Raw genomic sequence first — 23685 nt, forward strand, 5'->3', positions numbered from 1 at the left:
CATGGGATTGAGCCCTGGTCCGGGAAGATCCCACATGCCACAGAGTAAGCGCATGTGCCACAACTACTGAGCTTGTGCTCTGGAGCCCGTGAGCCACAACTACTGAGCCCGCATGCCACGACTACTGAAGCCCATGCTCCTAGAGCCTGTGCTCTGCAACAAGAGAAGCCACCGCAATGAGAAGCCCGTGCGCCGCAACTAGAGAAAAGCCCTCGCGCAGTGATGAAGACCCAATGCAGCCAAAAATAAATAAACAAAAATTTTAAAAAACAATAGCCCTGAAAAAGTTATTAAAAGAAAGAAAAAAAGAAGATGGTAATTCTTTTTAAGAAAAATAGTCATTTATATACCCCCCTCTAAAATCATACCTATTCTGTCTGAGTTATCTGAGATGTTTTTCTATTTTTTTTCATAGATACATTCCCTGGCAATTCCAGATAACTTGTTTTAGGCTATTGTATTTTAGAGCAAGAAAAATTAGAATTACAGAGTATTGAGAAACACGAACATAGGTTCTCAAACATGAAGACTCTATCTCCAACCTTTCTCTTTTGTCAGTAGTGTGATATGTCTTTGGTCACTCATTAACCCAAGCATTCTTCTCAACTTTAGATGTTAAAATCCAAGGTTCTCAACTTTGTTCTGAAAGCACACCTGAGAGATAAAGGCATTCCCATTAGTGACAGTATCTGGGAATCAGAATCTTGAGAAGGGTATAGTTTTAGGGAGAATAGATGATGCTGATAACTCTTCTGCAACTTTGCCTTTGGAATCACTGGGGTAGATCTAGATGATGACCAAGTTTCTTCTGGTTTTGAAATTATATGATTCTTTCTGTGCTCTTCCTTTCATGTTATTATGTACCTGTTTCTCTATAATGATAGGGCCCAATTTTCCCCCTACATGAGGGGACGGGGAGAGAGAGAGAGAGAGAGAGAGTGATCTAATACATTAACATGCTATAGAACTGTTAGTCCTACTTTTGTCTTACGTACAAGAACAACCTATATTCTTTATTTAGATAGGAAATAAAACTAGTTTAAATTAAAAACTGAGAATTCACTTTCCTAGTATATTGGCAAAAATATCTTTTAAAAATTTGGAATTTCTCTTTTTTAAAACCAAATTAAGATGAAGAAAATCTTCTAAAAATATATCATTAAATGTTCACATAGCATTTAAAACTTTAGTTATAGGAATCAGGTTTTTACCTTATTTCTTCCACTATAATATAGACTATATACATCAGAAATCAGAATTTGTTTAGTATTCTGATTGGTTCTTTCTGTCTGGGATGCTTAAAGTGTTAGATTTAATTATATATATTTTATATTTAGAAATACCACGGAAAATGTTATTTGAATTTTGTTTCAAATAGTAATTTTTTATTTTATTTTATTTTTATTTTTTTTGTGGTACGCGGGCCTCTCACTGTTGTGGCCTCTCCCTTTGCGGAGCACAGGCTCCAGACGCGCAGCCTCAGCGGCCATGGCTTACGGGCCCAGCCACTCCGCGGCATATGGGATCTTCCCGGACCGGGGCACGAACCCGTGTCCCCTGCATCGGCAGGCGGACTCTCAACCACTGCGCCACCAGGGAAGCCCTCAAGTAGTAATTTTTAATCTTTTTTATATTTTGGACCTCTTTGGCAGTCTTTAAACCTGCTTAAAGCTAGCAGCCCCTCTAATAACTACCATAATTTCAAAATAGTGTGGAACCTAAAAGATATTATGAGATATATGCAACAACTATAATGTGATAGGAAAATATCAGATATTTGTTGTTGACAAAATCACCGGTACTTTTATGTAATTTGTTGCCTACATCATATTTGGAGAAAATACTAAACTTCAATTAGAGGTTAGTGAAAATGAGAATGAAATTTTTTTTTCTATTGTTCATAGACCCCCAGTCTAAAATTATTTTTATTCCTTAAACGCATTCAAGGAATCCAGATGTAATCCTCAGTATCTCAAGAGATCTACTCTTTTAAAAAATTTATTTATTTATTCATTTATTTTTGGCTGCGTTGGGTCTTTGTTGCTGCGCGCGGGCTTTCTCTAGTTGCGGCGAGTGAGGGCTACTCTTCGTTGCATTGCATGGGCTTCTCATTACGGTGGTTCCTCTTGTTGAGGAACATGGGCTCTAGGCGTGTGGGTTTCAGTAGTTGTGGCACACGGGCTCAGTAGTTGTGGTTCACGGGCTGTAGAGCACAGGCTCAGTAGTTGTGGCGCACGGACTTAGCTGCTCCGTGGCATGTGGGATCTTCCCGGACCAGGGCTTGAACCGTGTCCCCTGCATTGGCAGGTGGATTCTTAACCACTGCGCCACCAGGGAAGACCAAGATTTACTCTTTGAGGAAAGTGCAGCTCAGAGTCTTTTCCATATTTAGCCCTTAATGGTTTCCAAGCCTTTAAAATAAGCAAGTGATTGGTCGTTAAATGGCGACTGTCAGTATCTCTTAGATTAGGAACTTGGTTTATTGTTACTAATTTTATTATAGATTGCTGAAGAAAGAGATATTTATAAAAGCCAGTTTAGTCATTTTATCTGAAAGTCAAATCATAACATATCTGCTAGTAGTAATGAGTGCTTTACTTATGTCTTGACTTGCAACTGCTCTGGCCACATGTTCCTTTGTCATTAAAAACAAAATGTAATTCATGTCATAGGCCCTGAATCATCCTTCTACTTTATGGAACTAATATTGCTTGGCCAAATTTATGTGATTATTTGTTTAACTTTATATTGTAATAAAATATATATAACACAAAATTTGCCATTTTAACCACTTTTTAGTGCACAATTCAGTGACAGTAATTATATTCACAATGTTGTACAACCATTACCACTATTTCCAAAATTTCTCATCACCCCAAACTGAAACTCTGTTCTCTGTTGACCTAAATAAAGAGGTAAACTGAGGCAAGCTGGAAAAGATGAATTTATTCAGGAATAGCAGAGGAATTGCAATTTGGGACAAGCAAACTGTAGCAAGCTACAGGTGAGTCCGGTGAAAGTTTGGGGTAGGTTGTATTTATGGGCAGGGAATGTAAAGAGGGGAGAGTTCAGTCTGAGTCAGTTAAAATAAAAAACAAACAGAGACCAGCCTTGAAAACTTCCTGAGCAGACAGAATCAGTCTAGTCACACAAACAAAGCTCATTTCAGCCCACTTTGTGAGACTAACCCAACCTGGGCCATCTCTTGTTCATGCTTCTGGCGAAACTTACCAAGTTTGATAGGAGGCAACCTCAGATCAACCCCCATCATCTGAGAAAATTTTGTTTCTATAAATCAGGCATTTATGGGAAATCAGCCTCTTAGTTCAATTTTGTCTTCCTGAGGGCACATGGATGAGACTCGCCATTTTATATCCTCCAGTTCTATTTGAGAAATTTTTTTACAACTTATTAAGCAATAACATCCCACTCCCCATTTCCCCCCCACACTCCCCAGCCCCTGGTAACCTCTGACCTACTTTCTGTCTCTATAAGTTTGCCCATTTGCCTTTTCTAGATATTTCATATAAATGGAATCATACAGTATTTGTTCTGCTTCTGGCTTATTTCCCGTAGTGTGATATTTTCAAGGTTTATGCATGTTGTAGCACGTATCCGAACTTGATGCCTTTTTATGGCTGAATAATATCCCATTGTATGTATATATAGATCTTCTTCGACTTACAGTAGGGTTACGTCCTGATAAACCCTTCCTAAATTGAAAATATTAAGTCGAAGTGCATTTACTATACGTAACCTACTGAACTTCATAGCTTAGTCTAGCCTACCTTAAACATGCTCAGAACACTTATATTAGCCTACAGTTGAGCAAAATCATCTAACACAAAGACTATTTTATAACAAAGTGTTGAATATCTCATGTAACTTATTGAATACTGAAATTAGAGAACAGAATGGTTGTATGGGTACAGAACGGTTGTAATGGTTGTTTATCCTCCTGATTGCGTGGCTGACTGGGAGCTGCGGCTCGCTGCGCTGCCCAGCATCACAAGAGAGTATTGTACTGCAAATCACTAACCTAGGAAAAGATCAAAATTCAAAATCCAGGGACTTCCCTGGTGGTCCAGTGATTAAGACTGCGCTTCCACTGCAGGGTGCAAGGGTTCGATCCCTGGTTGGAGAAATGAGATACCGCATGCTGTGCGGCGCAGCCAAAAAAAAAAAAGTATATATGTGTATATATATGTGTATACATATATATGTGTGTGTATATATATATATATGTGTGTGTGTATATATATATATATATGTGTGTGTATATATATATATATACACATATATGTGTGTGTATATATTCACAATCCAAAGTATGGTTTCAGCTGAATGCATATTGCTTTTTCACCATCATAAAACCGAAAAATCTTAAGTCAAACCATCATAAGTCAGAGACCATCTGTACCACATTTTGTTTATCCATTCATCTTTGGAGGACACTTGGATTATTTCCACCTTTTGACTATTGTGAATAATGCTGCTGTAAACATTGTTGTACAAGTATCTGAGTCCCTGTTAGCAATTCTTTTGGGTGTATACCATGGGTCACATGGTAATTCTGTTGTTTAATTTTTTGAGGAAGTTGTGGAATTATTTTTTATAATAGTTCTATTTTTAATATCCTTATGTTAATGTTTCTTGAGCATCATACTTTTTTTTTTTTGCTTATTTCCTTGGTTGACTTTTGTTGCTGATTCTTAAGAAATTATTTGTTTTGGTCATTCATTTTTCTTTTCTTTTCAATTGTTTGTTTTTCAGACCCGAGTCAGAACTCCATCACAGGGGAACACAGCCAGCTGTTAGGTATAGTATTCCTGTGGGAACTGACTCTCTCTAAAGTCACCCTTTTCCTGCTTATACTAAGAGACATTACTCCCTTCTTTAATTCTATTTTCTGTACCCATTTTCTACTTTTCACTCCTCAGCTTTTTTTCTTGCTGTTTCTATTCCCAACTTGGTAAGTTTTAGGAATCTACTTCTGCAGTTGATTGTGAAGATTCAATTTAGTTACATTAAAAAGTAATTTTACATGGTCTATGGTTTAAAAAAAGGTCTGTAAGAGTTAGAGCTTCTTTTTTCCAGATAATTTTGAAAAGAAGATATAATATTCTATAATATCTTATGATCACCTTCGTTTTCATTCTTGAAAGTACTTCATAAACAGCACAACATTCAGCGAGCCAAAGAAATTGATGTTCCAGTCCTTATCTGTGAAATAAGTTATGGAAATGAATTGATTTCTTCTAGGTATCATTTATTTAAATTGCACTAAGCTTGTAATTTGACAAGAATTCCACATCTCAGAACTGATGAGTTTTTTAAATATAAAAATAAAACATACTCTGGTGAGGAATTCAGACAATACAAAAAGTACATATAAAAAAAAGGAAAGGTCTTCTAAAGTATGTCTTCTCCCCACGACCTCACTTCTACTCCCCCAAGGTACTTGCTATTGACACTTTTTTGTGAATTCTTATAGAAATTTTTTATTACACATTTTTATATTATATACTATGACTATCTTACTTCCTTTTTCTATCAGTGGAGTTATACTATACAGACTGTTCTGTGATTTCCTTTTTTTTCACTTAATATTTTATCTTGGACATCCCATATCAGTACATAAAGATTTGCCTCATGTCTTTGTTTGTAGTAGAATAGAATTTCATTTATTCCTACACTGTAATTTTATTCTTGAGCATTTAAGTTATTTCAAGGTGTTTTACTGTTACAGATTATGTTGCAATGAACATCTTGTGCATATATCCTTGCATTCTCATTGCCAGTATATTTTTAGGATAAATTCCTAACAGTGGGATTCCCTGGTCAAAAGGTATATATATTTTCAAGAAGATATATCAACTTATACCCACCAGTGAAGAATGTGGAAGCATACGCAGGTCCTATCATCAAAAGTAGATATTATCAATCTTAAAATTTTTTCTTTAACTAGTAGGTGGAAATGGCATCTCTAGTTCTTATTTATACCTCTTTAATTATGAGTGAATTAAGTACTTTTAAATATATTAACAGCTATTTTATGTGTCTGTCTTTTGATTTGAAGTTTATTTTGATTTATTCATTGTTGAACTTTTGACGGTTAGAATATATGCAAAGCAGCTGTGGGAAATATAAGGTATCAAAAAGTCCAAAATAGAGAAAGTACTTGACTTGTTTGCTTATTATAGGTTCAGAGTATTAGTTGAAGAAACTGGGATATTCCTTTTTTGCTCTTTGTATGTTAAGGACTTAAGTTTCTGGTCTTAATTCTCATTCCTTTGAGTGAGTTTATGTGCTGGAACACTGACACCTTAGGCACTCAATAAATATTTGTTAAGTAAATGCTTTGACATGAACATGTAGCTAGAATTGTGATCACCAGGGTCTTAGCTTTGTGGCATTGAGGCTGTCACTATTCTCTTTTTTATATTTTTATATTGGATAGTTTATTTAAACTGTTCAAAATTCGTCTTCTCTGTATAAAAATTTCATATTTGGACCAGGAATGGTTAAGATTTAATCGAAAGATTTTGGTAGATTTCCCCCTAAACTGTTAAATTGCTTCTGTCTCTGATACATGCCTGATAGGTAGAGATGTTTGGAGAGTGGTTCATCGTCTGAGCAGGAACACGTGTGTAATGGAGGGAGGGAAGGACTTAGTTAATGAAATGGACAGTCAGGGGAGTTGGTACTGTTCCAGTGTTACTAAGCTGGGTTTTGTTTCCAATTAAGCACTTGTAGTAAAAGGTAGTAGATTAACTAATTGTAGGCAAAAAGAAATAGTATGTGATCGTGAAGAATTCTCTCAGTCAGTATTAGCTAAAAACCCTAGTATTTACAAAAAGACTACTCCAGACATTAATCTCATTTGGCAACCTACAATTGCGTTCAATTTTAAATAAACCTGGGGATTTATCCAGTTTAGGTAAGTTCATCCTGCTACCCTGTCTGTTTCCTAGGTTCATTAAGTCAAATTATATTCTTCTTTTTTCTCATGCTGTTAATAACTGTCATCCTCTGTCTCCCATCCTAAGTACATTTAACTACAGCCTCAAAATCCTTACTGGTTTATTTTTATTTTAATTAATCAATTTATTTTTGGCCACGCCATGCTGCTTGTGGGATCTTAGTTCCCCCACCAGGGGTTGAACCTGTGCCCTCAGCAATGAACGTGAGGAGTCCTAACCACTGGAACTCCAGGGAATTCCCCTTACTGGTTTATTTTTTAAAATATGGAGTTTGCAAAAGAGTGAAAGATAATTTTTGTCATATTTTCTAATCATCTTATAGTTCCTCAGAAAAAGCTGTGGTAGCTTGAATTAAAATCTTGCCAGATTCTGTAAAAACCTCATTTAGGATAATTTGGCCCAGTAGTTGAAAAACTGCTTCAGTTGCCTTGCCTGCTGAAGGGAGTTTATAATAGGATCTTTTAAACCTTCTAAATGCTTTTCTTTTCCTGTCAGCAGAGTGAAGTTATTTTAATGTATCTACTGTTCCCACTGACTCATCAGATCTCTTGCAAAACTCAGGGTCAGGCTGAGGAGATGTATAGAAGGGTGAAACTCAGTCATGATAAAGAATTAAGCTGTAGGCTTATGATTTATGAACGCTTATGTGTGTATAATTTTCAATTTAAAACATTTTAGAAAGCAAGCAAGCAAATGAACAGTGGGCCCTGGCATTTTTACAGTTTTTACCAGACATTCAAGGAAAAACCATTTCACTCTTCTACAGCTTCTCTTAAGGAACAGAAAAACAAACACTCCCCAACTCAGTTTGAGACTTGCATAACCTTGATACCAAAACTTAACAATGACAGTATGAGAACAGTATAGGCAAATTTTACTTACGAACACAGATACAAATATCCTAAATGAAATATTTGCAATTTGAATCAAGCAATATACAGTTGACCCTTACAATGTGGGTTTGAACTTCACTGGTCCTCTTATACTTTTTTTTTTTTTTTTTTTTTGCGGTACGCGGGCCTCTCACTGTTGTGGCCTCTCCCGTTGCGGAGCACAGGCTCCGACGCGCAGGCTCAACGGCCATGGCTCACGGGCCTAGCCGCTCCGCGGCATGTGGGATCTTCCCAGACCTGGGCACGAACCCGTGTCCCCTGCATCGGCAGGCGGACTCTCAACCACTGCGCCACCAGGGAAGCCCATACTTGTATTTTTTTCAATAGTAAATCCTACAGTACTACACAGTCCCTGGTTGGTTGAACCTGCGGATGTAGAGGAGGAACCTCAGATACGGAGAGTCAACTATAAGTTATACTTCGATTAACCCCCAGCATTATTCAGGGGTCAACTGTATTTTTAAAAATTACTCCTGTGACCAGTTGGGTTTCTGCTAAAAATACATGGTTGGTTTATCATTAAAAATCAATTTAAAAAAAAATCAATTTATATAATTTAGTATATTAACATATTGAAGGAAAAACATCATATAATTATCTTAATAGAAGCAGAAAAAGGATTTGATTTGAAACATATCCAGTATTTAAATTCATGAGTTCATAAAAAACTGGTCACCATTGGAGTATTCTAGTAAACCAATTTATTATTCTGAGAATCGGTCTAAAAGGAAAGAATGAAGTATTTATCTTGTTTTTAACTATACCAGTGGGTAACCAAATAGTAAATTAGAGGGAATGTCTCTTTATAAAAATATTTCAGCTAATAAATTAAGGAAGAATAACAGAATATCACCATTTTGTAACCCCTCATAAATTAATGAATCTAGGCATTAATCATCAACAGTTGCTAGCATCTCAAAAAGAAAGACAACCTGATGACATGTACCTCCTGATGGAAGATCAAAATACCACTTTGAAGGTGTTTTCCTCCCTCCCCCATAAAAATACCGAATGTGGCTAAGCCTCTAGACCCAATTTACAAATTTATAGGAAATAGAAGAAAACCGAGCAACATGTTAAACAACATCACATGGATGCTCATTAAAATGGAGACCATCAGAAACTTTACTGAACACATGACATAGGTTCTTCAACAAATAAATTGCAAAGAAAAAGAGAAAGCAGTAGACTTAATTGAGAGATACAGCAACCAGTTGTAACATGCCTCTTATTTGGCTTTTTAAAAAAATATATATATTTATTTTTGGTTGCATTGGGTCTTCGTTGCTGCATGCGGGCTTTCTCTAGTTGCAGCGAGCGGGGGCTACTCTGTTGCGGTGCACGGGCTTCTCATTGCGGTGGCTTCTCTTGTTGCAGAGCACGGGCTCTAGGCACGCGGGCTTCAGTAGTTGTGGCGTGTGGGCTCAGTAGTTGTGGGTCACGGGCTCTAGAGCACAGGCTCAGCAGTTGTGGCGCACGGGCTTAGCTGCTCCGTGGCATGTGAGATCTTCCTGGACCAGGGCTTGAATCTGTGTCCCCTGCATTGGCGGGTGGCTTCTTAACCACTGCACCACCAGGGTAGCCCTCTTATTTGGCTTTTGATCCAAACTAAAAATCAAAAACATAATTTATAACATTTGAGACAACCTTTCATGTTCACTTAGTCACATAGTTCAGACCCAAACCTGTGCCAAGGGAGATTAAGTACACTTACTGCTCTTGTTCTGCCTAGCTCAGACCAACAAAGGCCATTAGACAAGCTCAGGAGTCTAAGGGAGGAATCTGAGGTTTATCTTAGCTAAGCCCAAGTTGTAGCATAAGTGGTAATTGAAAAAAAGCAACATTATAGAAATAATAGCACCACAACAATAAAATTCTTATAAAGAGCAAGACATTTGGCATACCCTTTTTCAGCTTGCAAAAAAAATATGCCATAACAAATGGAACTCTGAAATGTTCAATAGAGCCAATGGCACTCCTATCAGGTTTCATTTGAATTGTACAGTGAAACATCAGTAAGTTTCCCAATAATATCAGCATTATATGGTTGGTAAAATGAGAAAAAAGAAGCACAATAGTGACCTGGTGGGCTGTTTAATTCAAAGCATTACTGAGGCCAGTCTCAGTAGGTATCCTCCAAAGGAATCTTAGGATTCTGCATAATTCTAAAACAACCCTAGGATATGGGTTTGGTTTTTAGTTCTTGCAGAGTAAGGGTTATTTGCTATTCAGAAACCAGAATTTCCATTCCACTTGGGATTTCCTGGGGTCATAGTAGTGACCCAGACTTCTGAAGGCTGTACATCGGAAGCAGCGTGATTTCCAAGACATTCAGACCAAGAACTGATCCATGCCCTTCAGTATAACCACTGCTGATTTCATACCTGGTTGATCCATGCCTTTCTGTTGAGAGCTTTGCTCCTTGCCTAGAAAACCCTGACCTTTCCTAATTGAGCAGGAGCTCTATTGGACCCTCCCATTCCAAAACACCACCACAAGTAGACCCTGGGTAAGACAATCTGGAGGGGATTACTGGTTTCATAAATGCATGCAAAATCTCCAGGGACATTCTTCCACCCCCCCCACACCCCCCAAAATTAAGCAAGCAAGTGGAAGTTGGGCCAGAAACCTCCAGAACCAAAGTGTCTGAAAGTTAGGGTAGTTGCACCTGAAACCTGAGACTAGAGAAGCCCCAAACATAGAGGTTCAGGGGCTGCAGCAAGGGAAGCCAGAGCTGTGAGGAGGTGGCTTAGACCAGCAGGCAGTGGGATGGGGCAGGATGTTTATAAAGTCAGATTTTTATAACAACAATATTATAGTGCTACTGAACAGCAGGGAAGTAGTATGCTGAAGCTGGGCCTCCTTTCCTCCTGTAACCCTCGAGAGGGATGAAGTGCTGTTGAGTCTGGGATATAACACTATTAAATGTCTAAATCAGTGAAGGATGCAGGAAGATGAGCATGGTACTCAGGAATGAAAGACTGTTTAAAGCGAAGGAAAACAAATAGTTGCTGATATTTTAAAAATGAAGTCTTCGCGGCCCCACACGGGGCCGCAATGTCGTCCTGGCCCGGGTGCGACGACTCGGGGGCTGGGGGCACGCGGCGGCCGCAGGAGCCTCCAGAGCAGGAGCTGAGGCGGCGCCGGGAGCAGAAGCGGCGGCAGCTCAAGCACCTGGAGTCCTTTTATGAAAAACCTCCTCCTGGGCTTATCAAGGAAGATGAGACTAAGCCAGAAGACTGTATACCAGATGTCCCAGGCAATGAACATGCCAGGGAATTTGTGGCCCACGCACCAACCAAAGGACTTTGGATGCCACTGGGGAAAGAAGTCAAAGTCATGCAGTGTTGGTGCTGTAAACGATATGGGCACCAAACAGGCGACAAAGAATGCCCTTTTTTTAAATCAAAGGCAACCAAAAGTTAGAACAGTTCAGAGTAGCACATGAAGATCCCATGTATGACATCATAAAAGAGAATAAAAGACATGAAAAGGATGTAAGGATACAACAGTTAAAACAGTTACTGGAGGATTCAACATCAGATGAAGATGGGAGCAGCTCCAGTTCCTCAGAATGTAAAGAGAAACACAAGAAAAAGAAGAAAAAAAAGCATAAGAAAAAGAAGAAAAAACGAAAGCATAAGTCTAAGTCAAATGAGAGTTCAGACTCAGAATGACAAGAGCTTGGCTTGTTCAACACTCTCTTCCCAAAAATCAAACACTGTGGCCAAAGATCAGAGGACTGTGGAATCAGCGAGGAATAGGAGAGAGAAATACCAAGAGAGGAGGAGATTTGGTGTCACAGGTGTGAATTCTCACCTACCTTCCAGTAAAGATGTGACCGCCACAGGAGAGTGAGTTGTATCTTGCCAGGTGCTAGCTCTGGACAGCGGCTGATTTCGGGCTGGAAAGCTTTTCTCATTGTTCTCCTCCCTGCAGATCACTGTGGGTCCTGATTCCTTAGAAATGCCTCTGGTAGGGTGGCCAGACTAAGGGAATCTCTGAGGAATCTCTTCCAGGTGCTGCCACAGCTTCTACCCTCCATGGTGGGGCTACTTAATGCCCTTAGATTTCAGGCTTGACTTTCCTCTGTTGCTAAGGATAAAAGCTCATTATTTTATTTATTTAAAAAATACTCATTTATTTTTGAATCATAATAACATACTTACATGGTCCAAATTTAAAAGGTATATAAGGGGAATTCCTTGGCTGTCCAGTGGTTAGGACTCGGCGCTTTCACCGCTGTGGCCCAGGTTCAATCCCTGGTCGGGAACTGAGATCCTACAAGCCACGAGGTGCGGTCAAAAAAAAAATTATAAAAGATATATAAGGTTTAATCATGAAAAACTTTCCTCTTCTCTTCCCCAGGTACTGAGTTCCCTTTCCCAATGGCTATCCATTTTACCAGTTTCTTGTGAAGTCATACAGAAACGTTTTGTGTATCACAAGCAAATGTTTTTTCTCTTTTTTAACACAAATACTAGCATACCATACACATTTGTCTGCATTTTTTTTTTTCATTTTTTATATCAGCAGTGTAAAGCATGTTGATCTTTGCTGCACACAGGAGTCTTGAGTTCATAAATCCCTGTCATGTTTGGTGGAGTTTTTTAGGGGGAAGCGCTACCCTATAATAACAATGAACAATCATGTCTATAACTTCCTTAGCGCTTATTGCCATTGTCCCATGATTATTATTATTCCCAGAATAAATTGATTCAGAAAACTTATAAGGGTACAGGAATTACTGTACTGGGTCAGCTACCCACATCCCCAAATCTATCCTCCTCCTGTTGGCTAAGCACAGCCTGCACGAGAACTTCTGGCTTTGACTGCTGCAGCTGAGGCAGCTCAGCAGGTTGGGATTGTGCCTGCATCTAGGAGAGGGCGTCTGTTCTTGCTGAGCCACAGTGGAGCCAGATTTTGCTCATGAGCAAGCGTCTTCCCTCTCCACCAGGGTCTCTTGCTGTTTTCATCACTCAGGGTCCCAGGAACTCACTGTCCCCACTTCCTGCCTTTTTTCCTAGGTGTTGGATTCCCCCCTCTTTAAAGAATAACCGATGCGGGCCAGGCTGACTCCTTCCCAGTTCTCCTCAGTAACAGCTCCTAGTCTTGGCCTTGGAAAGTTTATCTCAATAACACAATTGGCTGGAATGGCCCAGGACTTGTTCTTCCTGAAAACCCTAAGGCCATTTAATTCAAGCAATGCCTTACACTTATCCTTGGCATTTCTAGCTCAGCATGCAGCAGAAAATTCTCCTTCCAGGCATTTTGTTTCTCCTGCTGGAGTCCCATTCATGATAAACCTATTCTATTACAATATGGAAGAATAATATCAATGATTCTTGAGCTTATGGTGCATTAAAATGACTTAGAGTGCTTGTTAAAACAGATTCCCGTGCCCTACTCCTAGTTTCAGAATTTCTGATTTATTGTACTAATTCTGGAATGGACTGTGGAATTTGCCTTTCTAACAAGTTCCCAAATGATGCTGATGCTGTCAGTTTGGGGACCAGATTTGAAGAACCACTGATCTAAATGTTTAACCTCTTACTAAAGCCTTTCTCCACTTTCTGCTTTAATGAGAATCTCTCCATCCACTGTAGCCCCTGCAAGTTAACTCCTGTCCCTTTTCCCTCACTCCAGGTTTCTCTGTCTTCTATTTCTGGCCTACATTCTGTGGTCCATCAGTTAAGCCTGTTATCTCCCTTGACCTGTGGTTTTTCTGCCCAGCTTACCCAAAAGAACCTCAAACCAAACTCCTCCTCCTCTGCTCTGATTCCCAGAGTGCTGAGCCCATAACGCTGTCAATCAAATTCCTTCATCCTAAAACCTCTTTCCTCAAACTCAGTACTCTCTACTATTAAGGAAGTCAAAAGAAGCCACCAGACCTCCCTTTACCAAGGTATCTTATCAGCCTGCCATCATGGTTGTGGTAGGCGAAATTATAAAACAGCCCCAAGGTTTCCTACCAAACCTGTAGAACTGTTACTTTAAGGGATTTTACTCCCATGATTAGATTATGTTAAAAGATAGTTTGGCCTTTTAACGGTGACTGTTTGGATGATCTGAACCAAATCACATGAGATTTTTTTTAATATAAATTTGTTTTATTTTTATTTATTTTTGGCTGCATTGGGTCTTTGTTGCTGTGTGAAGGCTTTCTCTAATTGCAGCGAGCGGGGGCTGCTCTTCGTTGCGGTGCACGGGCTTCTCATTGCGGTGGCTTCTCTTGTTGCGGAGCACGGGGTCTAGGCGCGCGGGCTTCAGTAGTTGTGGCATGTGGGCTTCAGTAGTTGTGGCTCGCGGGCTGTAGAGCACAGGTTCAGTAGTTGTGGTGCACGGGCTTAGTTGCTCCGCGGCATGTGGGATCTTCCCGGACCAGGGCTCGAACCCGTGTCCCCTGCATTAGCAGGCGGATTCTTAACCACTGCGCTACCAGGGAAGCCCTCACATGAGAATTTTAAAACCAGAGCTTTTTTTCTGACAGGCAGCAAAGTATCCTACCCTGGCATTGGTTCCCACAGAGGTTTCTGGTCCGGTAAGTTTTGACTCTGTATCTGCCCATCTCTCTAATTTTGGGGTCAGCGGTTTGCCCTGTGACCTCAATTCTCTGCTAGATTTAAGAAGATTTGATGATTAGTTTGTTCAGCTTTTTACTGGTTAGGACAGAGTGAAGACTTCTAATCTCTTTACATGCCAGACCAGAGACTGGAAGTTGATGGATATTGCTTTAAGCCACTACATTTGTGGTAATTAGTGCCTGCCCACGTCTGGAAGATTCTTGAGGGCAGAGACCATCTTGTTTCATGTTGTAGGCTCACCTTCTAACACAATGCGTCATGCATGATGGTGTTCAGTGGGATTTTATTAAAAGTATGGTTACATTTAAAAAAAAAAAAAAAGGGGGCTTCCCTGGTGGCGCAGTGGTTAAGAATCCGCCTGCCAATGCAGGGGACACTGGTTCGTGCCCCGGTCTGGGAAGATCCCACATGCCACGGGGCAGCTAGGCCCGTGAGCCATGGCCGCTGAGCCTGTGGGCGCGTCTGGAGCCTTGGCTCCACAACGGGAGAGGCCACAACAGTGAGAGGCCCGCGTACTGAAAAAAAAAAAAAAAAAAGGAGTTAAATAGTAGATTAGTAACAGGTGAAGGGTGTTTGTGACCAAAAAGAAAACTACACCTAGACGTATCTTAATGAAGCTGCAGGACACCTAAGAAAAGATCTTGAAAGCAGCAGAGAAAAAAAACAGATCATCAAAGGAACGACAGAATGATAGAATTCTCAACAAACAGATAACAAAACTAATGTCTTAAAGTATTTGCAAAAATTTTATTATCCTAGAATTGTGTTTAGCAAGACACTTGGGATTAAGGGGAAAATACAGACAATTGTAGTTAAGTAAAAGCCAACAACGCTTTCTACCTTGAGACTTGCTCTAAACTCTTGGTTTTCAACTAGGGACAATTTTGTCCCCCAAGGGATGTTTGGAGACAGTTTTGATTGTCACTATTGGAGATGCTACTGGCTTCTAGTGACTAGAGGCCAAGGATGCCTTTAAACATCCTAAAATGCACTGGACAATCCCCCACAACAAATAATTATATTGTCTGAAATTTCACAGCACTGAGTTTGAGAAACCCTCCTCTAAAGGAATTCTAAAGAATGTACTTCAAGTAAAAGGAAAATGATCCCAGAAGACTAGTATTCTGAAATGTAACAAAGAGTATTGAACAAATGAAATGGTAAATGTGGACCTTGACCCAAGTCAATGTTGTCAGTATGAAATAATTTCAGTGTCTTATTTGTGTAGTTAAAAAAAAAAGACTCCTGGAAATGTCAGATAGTAATATTATGTAAGTCAGGAGGAGAGAGTTGGAACTGACTAAAAGAATAGAAATAGAGTGTGGAAACTCCGAGAGAGGAGAGACAAGAAATGGAATAAGGGAAAACAAACCAGAAAATCCAGAGAGAAAATGAGAATGAATCATAGAGAAAGAAAGCCAAAGAGAAATAAAAAGATGGTAGAGTTCAGTCTGTATATATCAATTGCTAAGGTCCATAGACTTGACTATTAAGAAGACAGATTGTCAAATTTTTAAAAACACAGCTACTTGCTGTTTACAAGAGATCCACCTAAGGCATAAGGACCCAGGAAAAATGGAAAGTTGAGAGACAGAAAAGGACATTTAACCAAAAGACAGCTGGTATAGTTATCATTATCTTTTTCCTTCCATTGTCTTAGGATTTATTCTCCTTTCTAGCCTTTTAAAATAGGTACATGGCTCATAGAATTTTTATTCTTTTTACTTTGCTAATGTAAAATTTTAAAGCAATGACTTTCCTTTGAAGTGCTACTTTTGTTGCATCATACAAGTCTCAATAGGTAGTGTTTTCATTGCTTTCAATTTTTAAGTATTTTAATCTTTGATCCTTGAATTGTTAAGCAGTGTGTGGGGTTTTTTTTAAATTTCTAACTTCGCAACGTTTTTAAATTTATTTTTTTGTAATTAAATTCTAACTCGTTGTTATACACCAAGATCATGGCTTATATTATACTTGTTTGAAATTTGTTCAGTCTTCAAGATCTAGTACATGATAACTTTCCATATGTAAATTTTCCACGTATGTTTGATTAAAATGTATAGTCTCTAATTTTGCATGCAGAATGCTATCTCTGTTAAGGCCAAGGTTATTCATTGTGTTATTCAGATTTCTTTACCTTTGCTATTTTGTCTGCTTCATCTATCAATTATTGAGAAAAGTATGCTAAAAACCTCCCTGTGTGATGGTAGATTTATTAATTTCTTGGTATAATTCTGTCCCTTTCGCCTCAGATATTTTGAGGCATGGATGGATTGGTGGGTGGACGAATGGATGGATGGGTGGACGAATGGATGGATGGGTGGACGAATGGATGGGTGGGTGGATATGGTAGGCAGCATTTCTCCCTGTGTGATGGTAGATTTATTAATTTCTTGGTATAATTCTGTCCCTTTCGCCTCAGATATTTTGAGGCATGGATGGATTGGTGGGTGGATGAATGGATGGATGGGTGGACGAATGGATGGGTGGGTGGGTACGGTAGGCAGCATTTTTTTTTGGCTGCGCCTCGGCTTGCAGGATCTCAGTTCCCTGACCAGGGATTGAACCCAGGCCACACCAGTGAAGGTGCCAAATCCTAACCACTAGACTGCCAGGGAACTCCCTAGGCAGCCTTTTAGACTGACTCTGTTGATCCTTTCTTCCTGGTATTCATGCCCTGTGTAATCCTCTCTCCTTTGCGTGAGGGCTGGACTTTATGACTCCTTCTAATGATTAGAATATGGCAAAAGTGACGTCATTTTCAAAAAGACTGTGACATCTGTCTTGTACTCCCTCTCTGGCTCTTTGATGGCTTGCTTTGAGGGAATCCAGCTGCCATGCTATAAGCTGCCCTATGGAAAGTCCCATGTGGCAAGGAACTGAGAAAGGCCCTTGACCAACAGCCTGAAAAAACTGATTCCTGCCAACTATGTAAGTAAGGTTGGACGAGGATCTTCCCCAGGCCTTCCAATGAGACCACAGCCATGACAGGAGACTGAAGCAGAGGACCCTGCTAAGCCATGCGCATATTCCTAGCTCCCACTAACTGAGATGATAAGTATGTGTTGTTTAAGCCACTAAACTTAAGAGTAATTTGTTACACAGAAAGAGATAACTATAAACAATAGATGTATGTTTAAAATTTATATACTTTCTTAGTGAATTAAGTCTTCTGTTATATGGTTATCCTCTCATCCCTAATAAAGTTTTTCTCAAAGAAAAATTTATCTGCTAATAATAAAATTGTGTCAGCTTTATTTTGGTTAGTATTTGCCTGATATATCTCTTTCCTTTACTTTCAGCCTTTGTATGTGCATATTATGTTTCTTGTAAACACTATATGCCTGGATTTTGTTGTTTAATCCAGTGTGTCAATCTTCATGTTTTAACTTGTAAATCTTGTCTGTTTGCCTTATTATAATTATTGGTATTATTGATATATTTGAACTATTCTGTCACCCTAAGTTGTTTGCAGTTTTTTCCACTTTTTGTTTCTTTTTTAATCCCTTACTTAAGAAAAAATGATGTCTATACCCCTGTCCCCCCCAATAAGGGAAATAACATTAATACACTCTCACATCACTCTCTCCTCGGCCCCAGCCCCCATGGTGGTGGTGTTATGTAGAATAGGTCGGTGGCAAAAGGAGGGACTACTCAATAAATGGATTCGGAAGAGCCATCCATTTGCTAACTACATGATCTGACTTCTTCCTATCTCTCCAACCACTCTGTCCTTTCCTAGCTCTATTTCAGCCATGTTATCTATTTTGTTTTATGAATCCATTAAGATTGTTTCTGCTTTAGGCTCTTTTAAAATTGCTGTCCCTCTGCCTGAAAGGCAGGTTTTTCCTGACCACCCTGTGCCAAGGGTATGCTGCAGCCCGCTAGCTCGTACCAGCTCATGAGAGCCAATTACATGCATCTCTCCCCAAAACCACGTTCAGTGACTTCACATTAGTAGTTTGAAATTAGCATGTGTAAGTATTTGCACCACAGAAATTGGCAAATACTGTAAATCAGTATATATGTTTTTTAATTCTGGAGAGCCTGCTTACCAGCACCCTAAAGATCTTACCGAAAGTTGTTTGTTCTTCCCATCCCCAGTCATAATCTATCCCAGTACATGGTTCATTTTCTTCACGGAACTTATCACTTTTTTTTTTTTTTTGCGGTACGCGGGCCTCTCACAGTTGTGGCCTCACCCGTTGCGAAGCACAGGCTCCGAACGCGCAGGCTCAGCGGCTATGGCTCACGGGCCCAGCCGCTCTCCGGCATGTGGGATCTTCCCGGACCGGGGCACGAACCCATGTCCCCTGCATCGGCAGGCGGACTCTCAACCACTGCGCCACCAGGGAAGCCCAATTATTATTATTTTTTTTCCACTTTTTTAAAAGTTATTTTCTGTCTTCTGTGACTTCAGTAAACGCACAATGAAAGTACAGTCTTTAACTACCTTGTCTACTATTGTGGTGCCCAACATATGAGAACTTAATACTTATCGAATTAATTGAATAAATGAATTATTCAAAAGTGGTGATAATTTTTAGCTGTGCCATTCTCTTTAGAATTTTCTGGAAGCATTAGAGAGGAAAATAATTGCATTTCTTTTTATGGCTTTTTATTATGGGAATTACCAGAGGTGCAGAAAAGTAAATAGAATAGCATAATAAACCTCCGTGAACCCACCACCCAGTTTCAGCAATGTTGCAGATCTGTTTTCAAGCCCGCACCAAATTTTTTCCCAGAATATTTTAAAGAAAATTCCAGACATCATATGATTTTACTTACCCATTTTTAAAAAAATAACCATTCCATATTCATATTCCTCTGACTGTTTCCTGACGTTTGTTTTGAGTCAGGATTCTAACAAGTTTCACACCTTGCAATTGATGTGGTATGTCATCTTAAGTCTCTTAATTTATGAGTTCGCCTGTTTTCGTTTATGCCATTTATTTGTTGACAAAATCAGATTATTTGTCATGTGGAGTCTTCCACATTCTGAATTTGATGACCACATCTTTGTGGTGATGTTTAATATGTGCCTCCTTTTTTTTTCTGTGAACTGGTAGTTACATTTAGAGGCTTGGTGAGATTCAGCTTCCATTCTTTGGGTAAGAGTACATCATAAGTTGCACAGTGTATTTTTCATTGTATTTCATTAGAAGATTGTGTTGTCCCACTTTTAGTGATGTTAAGATTGATCACTGAGTTCCAGGTTGATCAGTGGGTTCCAGATTGATTAGTGGGTTATGCCTCAGCTTTTCACCTAATGGTTTTAGCAACCATTGATGATCACTGCTCATAACCATTATTTTATTAGGGGTTGAAAACTGGTGATTTTTTTCTAATTATATCATTCCATCTGCATTTATTCGCCAGAATGTTTCTATAATGAAGAAAATTTCTTTAACTAGTTACTGTGAAATACAGTTGGTACAGGAAAGACAGGATAATTGCTTAATTCTTTACATTTATTATTTTTCAGACTTCGATGTTGTTTCCATAGCAACTCTGCGAAGGGGACTAGTTGTTTTTTTTTGCGGTACGCGGGCCTCTCACTGTTACGGCCTCTCCCCTTGCGGAGCACAGGCTCCGGACGCGCAGGCTCAGTGGCCATGGCTCACGGGCCCAGCCGCCTCCCGGTATGTGGGATCTTCCTGGACCAGGGCACGAACCCGTGTCCCCTGCATCGGCAGGCGGACTCTCAACCACTGCGCCACCAGGGAAGACCTCATTGCATTATATATTTTTAATGTTCACATTATCTCATTTTTAGCCAGTGAGAACCCCTTCAGATTGGCTCTTCTGTCCTTTGACATGACTCAGTTATTTTGATAGCTTGTTGGCTATTTCCCAAGCTCATCTTACATATTTAAGGTTATAGGACTTTAAATTAATTTCTTTAATTTTTGTATTGACCTCTGTTTCTTCAATATTTAAAATCTTAGGGTTTTGGTGGGGGTTTGTTTTTGGACCGCACCGCGCAGCATTCGGGATCTTAGTTCCCCGACCAGGAATCAAGCCCGTGCCCTCTACAGTGGAAGCGCGGAATCTTAGCTGGTGTACCACTAGCGAGGGCCCTAAAATCTTAGTTTTTAATGACATTTACACAATTTTTAAAATTTTCTCTCTTTCTCTTCTGCCAGACAATTAGAACTATGTAACTTTTACAATAAAGAACCAAAGTTAAGAAAGCACTCAAACAACAGAAACTCTACTGTTTTAGGGAACCCAACCTCACTCTCTTTTTTTTTTTTTCCTCATAGCAGGTTCACCAAATTCTTGTGGGGTGCCTCTTTTAACATAAAAAGATAGGTGGCAAATGTTTGTACAAAAATGTCATTTATAAAAGGTCAGATAGCCCTGAAGGCAGAGGGCTTTTATTGCCATTATCCACAGCAACAGTGTGGAAAGTAGCCCTTGTCTAGCACAGTGTTGTACACTGAGCAGGTACTCAGTGACTATTATTTTTTCATCCTAGATTTGGGTGACATTAAGAGTAGGGTCTCTATAGGCTAGGATCTTAAACAAATAGTGTTTCTAGAGGTCTTCATATTGTTAAGAAAAGGAATGACCCATGTTTACTTCTTAGAAATTTGCTTTTGCTCCTGTTCAAGAGGGAGTCACATTCTCCAAGCAGTGCTGATTGAGTTCTGCCATTCTCAGATGAAAATCTGAATATGAAAATGGGTTCTGTTATTACAGGGGGAACATGCAGTTATTTGGTGCTGATGCTTCTTCAGTACCAATGAGAAACTAACTTGATTTACATTTTTTTCCAGATGATGGACATAAGAAAGCTCGAAATGCTTATCTTAACAATTCCAATTATGAAGAAGGAGATGAATATTTTGATAAAAATTTGGCACTCTTTGAGGTAATATTTGGGAGAAAACTAGGGCAGAGATTTCAGGAACAGAAATTTTAAGATCGCTGTTTTCCACCCCATTTAGTTTTAAAATAGTACAGGTTGGATAATTTAATAACTAACTGTTAAAATACAGTACTTACTATAGCTTGTCATTGTAGTTGATTTAATCTATATAATCTAATTATTGCTAATTAATGAATAACCATTTAGTCAAATTTCTATGAAATAAAGAGGAATGTTGACATCACAGGCATGTGGAGAACCTTGCTGTCTAATTTAACTAGTATTTAAATCTCTGTGTTGTAATAATCTACTAACTACAAAATTTTTCAACTCTGTGTTTGGGATGAATGTCATTTACCTTAGAACTACTAACCAAAAATAAGGGTAGGAAGCAGGCTGCTGGATTAAGAGGACCTGAATGTCTCATCTGACTAAGGTAGCATGGACTCTGAGGGGATCTGTGTCCTGATTGTTGAAGGGAGCCTGGTTCAGTCCAGCACTGCATTGTCTTACATTGGACAATGATTCAAGTGCCACTTTCCTCAGTGTTCCTACTTTTTAAATGATATTTTCTCTTAACTTTCTTCAAGAAAAGTTCTGAGGTGAATATTTGGTTCAGTCACAAAAGATTTGCATTGACCTGGCCATGCTTGGGGCTATAAGTAATAGCTATAAATGTTAGTAGACTGTTAGTAGTACTGTAGTTAAAGATTATGTTATCAGTGTTCTTTATGAGGTTACAATTGTCTGTAGGGGCCAGTGTGGTTTTGTGTTTTCTGTAAAGTTAAGCTATTAGAAGGAATCATAAAGCTTTTCATTTAAGAATTTTATAAGAATGTGTGTAACCCTGATTACATATTATAATATGGGGGGAGAATAAAGTCTCATTGATAAATTTTCTTAAAATGTTTACCTGTGAAATTTTTTCTTATTTACTTTGCAGTTTTCTGGTAGAGGGATCATTCTGATGCTTATTCCCAGTGTTCTTCAGTATTTCTTTCTTTCTTATTTCTGGCTCTATAGGAAGAAATGGACACCAGACCAAAGGTGTCTTCTCTCCTCAGCCGCTTGGCCAATTACACTAACCTGACACAAGGAGCAAAGGAACATGAAGAGGCAGAGAACATCACTGAAGGGAAAAAGAAGCCCACCAAGGTGAGGCCTAGGAATAACAAGGACAAATAAAAAGAGCCCCATATACAAGAAAGGAGGAAATGTCCAGGGCATCACTCTGTGCTCAAGAACTACTGAACGCTTGGTATATGCCAGGCACGTGAGGGAGTGAGCTGTGTAATTAGTAGCTGGCAGACAGGCATTCTGGGGAGAGGGAATAGCACTTCAAAAGAAAAGTGTCCACACCCATCTACTGATGCCATCTTTCTGTTGTGAAGCTGTTGGGTTTTTCAAAGACCAAATATCAGTTTTTCTCAACATGAAAATATGGAAGAATATTACAAGTAAGCTTTCTGGTTGTTCAGGAGTAAAACGACCCTCAGATGTATTTTATCAACTACGTTTACCAACTACTATGAAAGATTTATGCCAAATTCTGAAGGAATTCCATCAAATCATTATCCTTTTTTTTTTTTAAAGAAAAAGCTATTGGCCTGAAGAACAGAAAATTTTAAGTTGTTGGGGATGCACTTAAAGTTTATCTGTGATCAGATGCTTATGTAAAAATATGTGGAGAGCTATGTAAAGTTAAAATGTATATCTCTAGGAATAATAAAAAGTATGGTGATAAACATTTGTTAAGATGGAGATTTTTTGTGCCTATTTAAAAATACTGCTTAAACATATCATCTCTGCTTTGCAATTAAAATGATAAGGGTACAAGTTTTTATATAAAAGTAAAGGGATGAATCATCTCTTCTAGATGGCTACATGATTTTTTTCTTTTGTCAACATCTTTCTTTCCAGACCCCCCAAATGGGTACTTTCATGGGTGTTTACCTCCCATGTCTACAAAATATTTTTGGAGTGATCCTGTTTCTACGCCTTACATGGGTGGTGGGCACAGCTGGAGTTCTGCAGGCCTTTGCAATTGTCCTTATCTGCTGCTGTTGTGTAAGTCCTGAGTTGGCCCCTGAAGATCACCTGGAACATTGCAAGAGCTCAAGAGTATCATGCTTAACCTATTTGGGCATAAAAGAAAGAATACGTACTGGGGAAAGACTCATGATCTCAACAGGGGAGATTATTTTGATACTAAAATCTAAAGGATTTTCAGTTTTTTAGTGTCAGTTATTCACTGCTTATATCTGTAATATGATGTACTCAAAATTACAGGGAAAGACTTCTGTAGGAAGTAGAAGATACAGTCCCTGGCTTCAAAAAATTCAGAATACAAA

General features: G+C 39.1%; 1 protein-coding gene and 1 pseudogene across 4 annotated transcripts in view; both read left to right on the top strand.

Moving 5' to 3' along the window:
• SLC12A6 (solute carrier family 12 member 6) overlaps positions 1–23685 on the top strand; it is an 85382-nt gene that overhangs the window by 39455 nt on the left and 22242 nt on the right. For 2 of the 3 annotated variants that reach the window (XM_082647185.1, XM_082647186.1), the window contains exons 2-5: positions 4774–4818; positions 21243–21337; positions 22358–22489; positions 23255–23401. In XM_082647185.1, the coding sequence (XP_082503311.1) occupies positions 4774–4818; positions 21243–21337; positions 22358–22489; positions 23255–23401 (419 nt within the window). The remainder of the gene's footprint in view (positions 1–4773; positions 4819–21242; positions 21338–22357; positions 22490–23254; positions 23402–23685) is intronic. The other variant, XM_082647187.1, reaches the window with a different exon arrangement.
• Positions 10934–11764, top strand: LOC309818647 (retinitis pigmentosa 9 protein-like; annotated as a pseudogene). The gene has a single exon. The product of its transcript is annotated as a retinitis pigmentosa 9 protein-like (transcript).

Source organism: Grampus griseus, assembly GCF_964374135.1.
Source record: "Grampus griseus genome assembly, chromosome: 2".
Classification (NCBI taxonomy): Eukaryota; Metazoa; Chordata; class Mammalia; order Artiodactyla; family Delphinidae; genus Grampus; species Grampus griseus.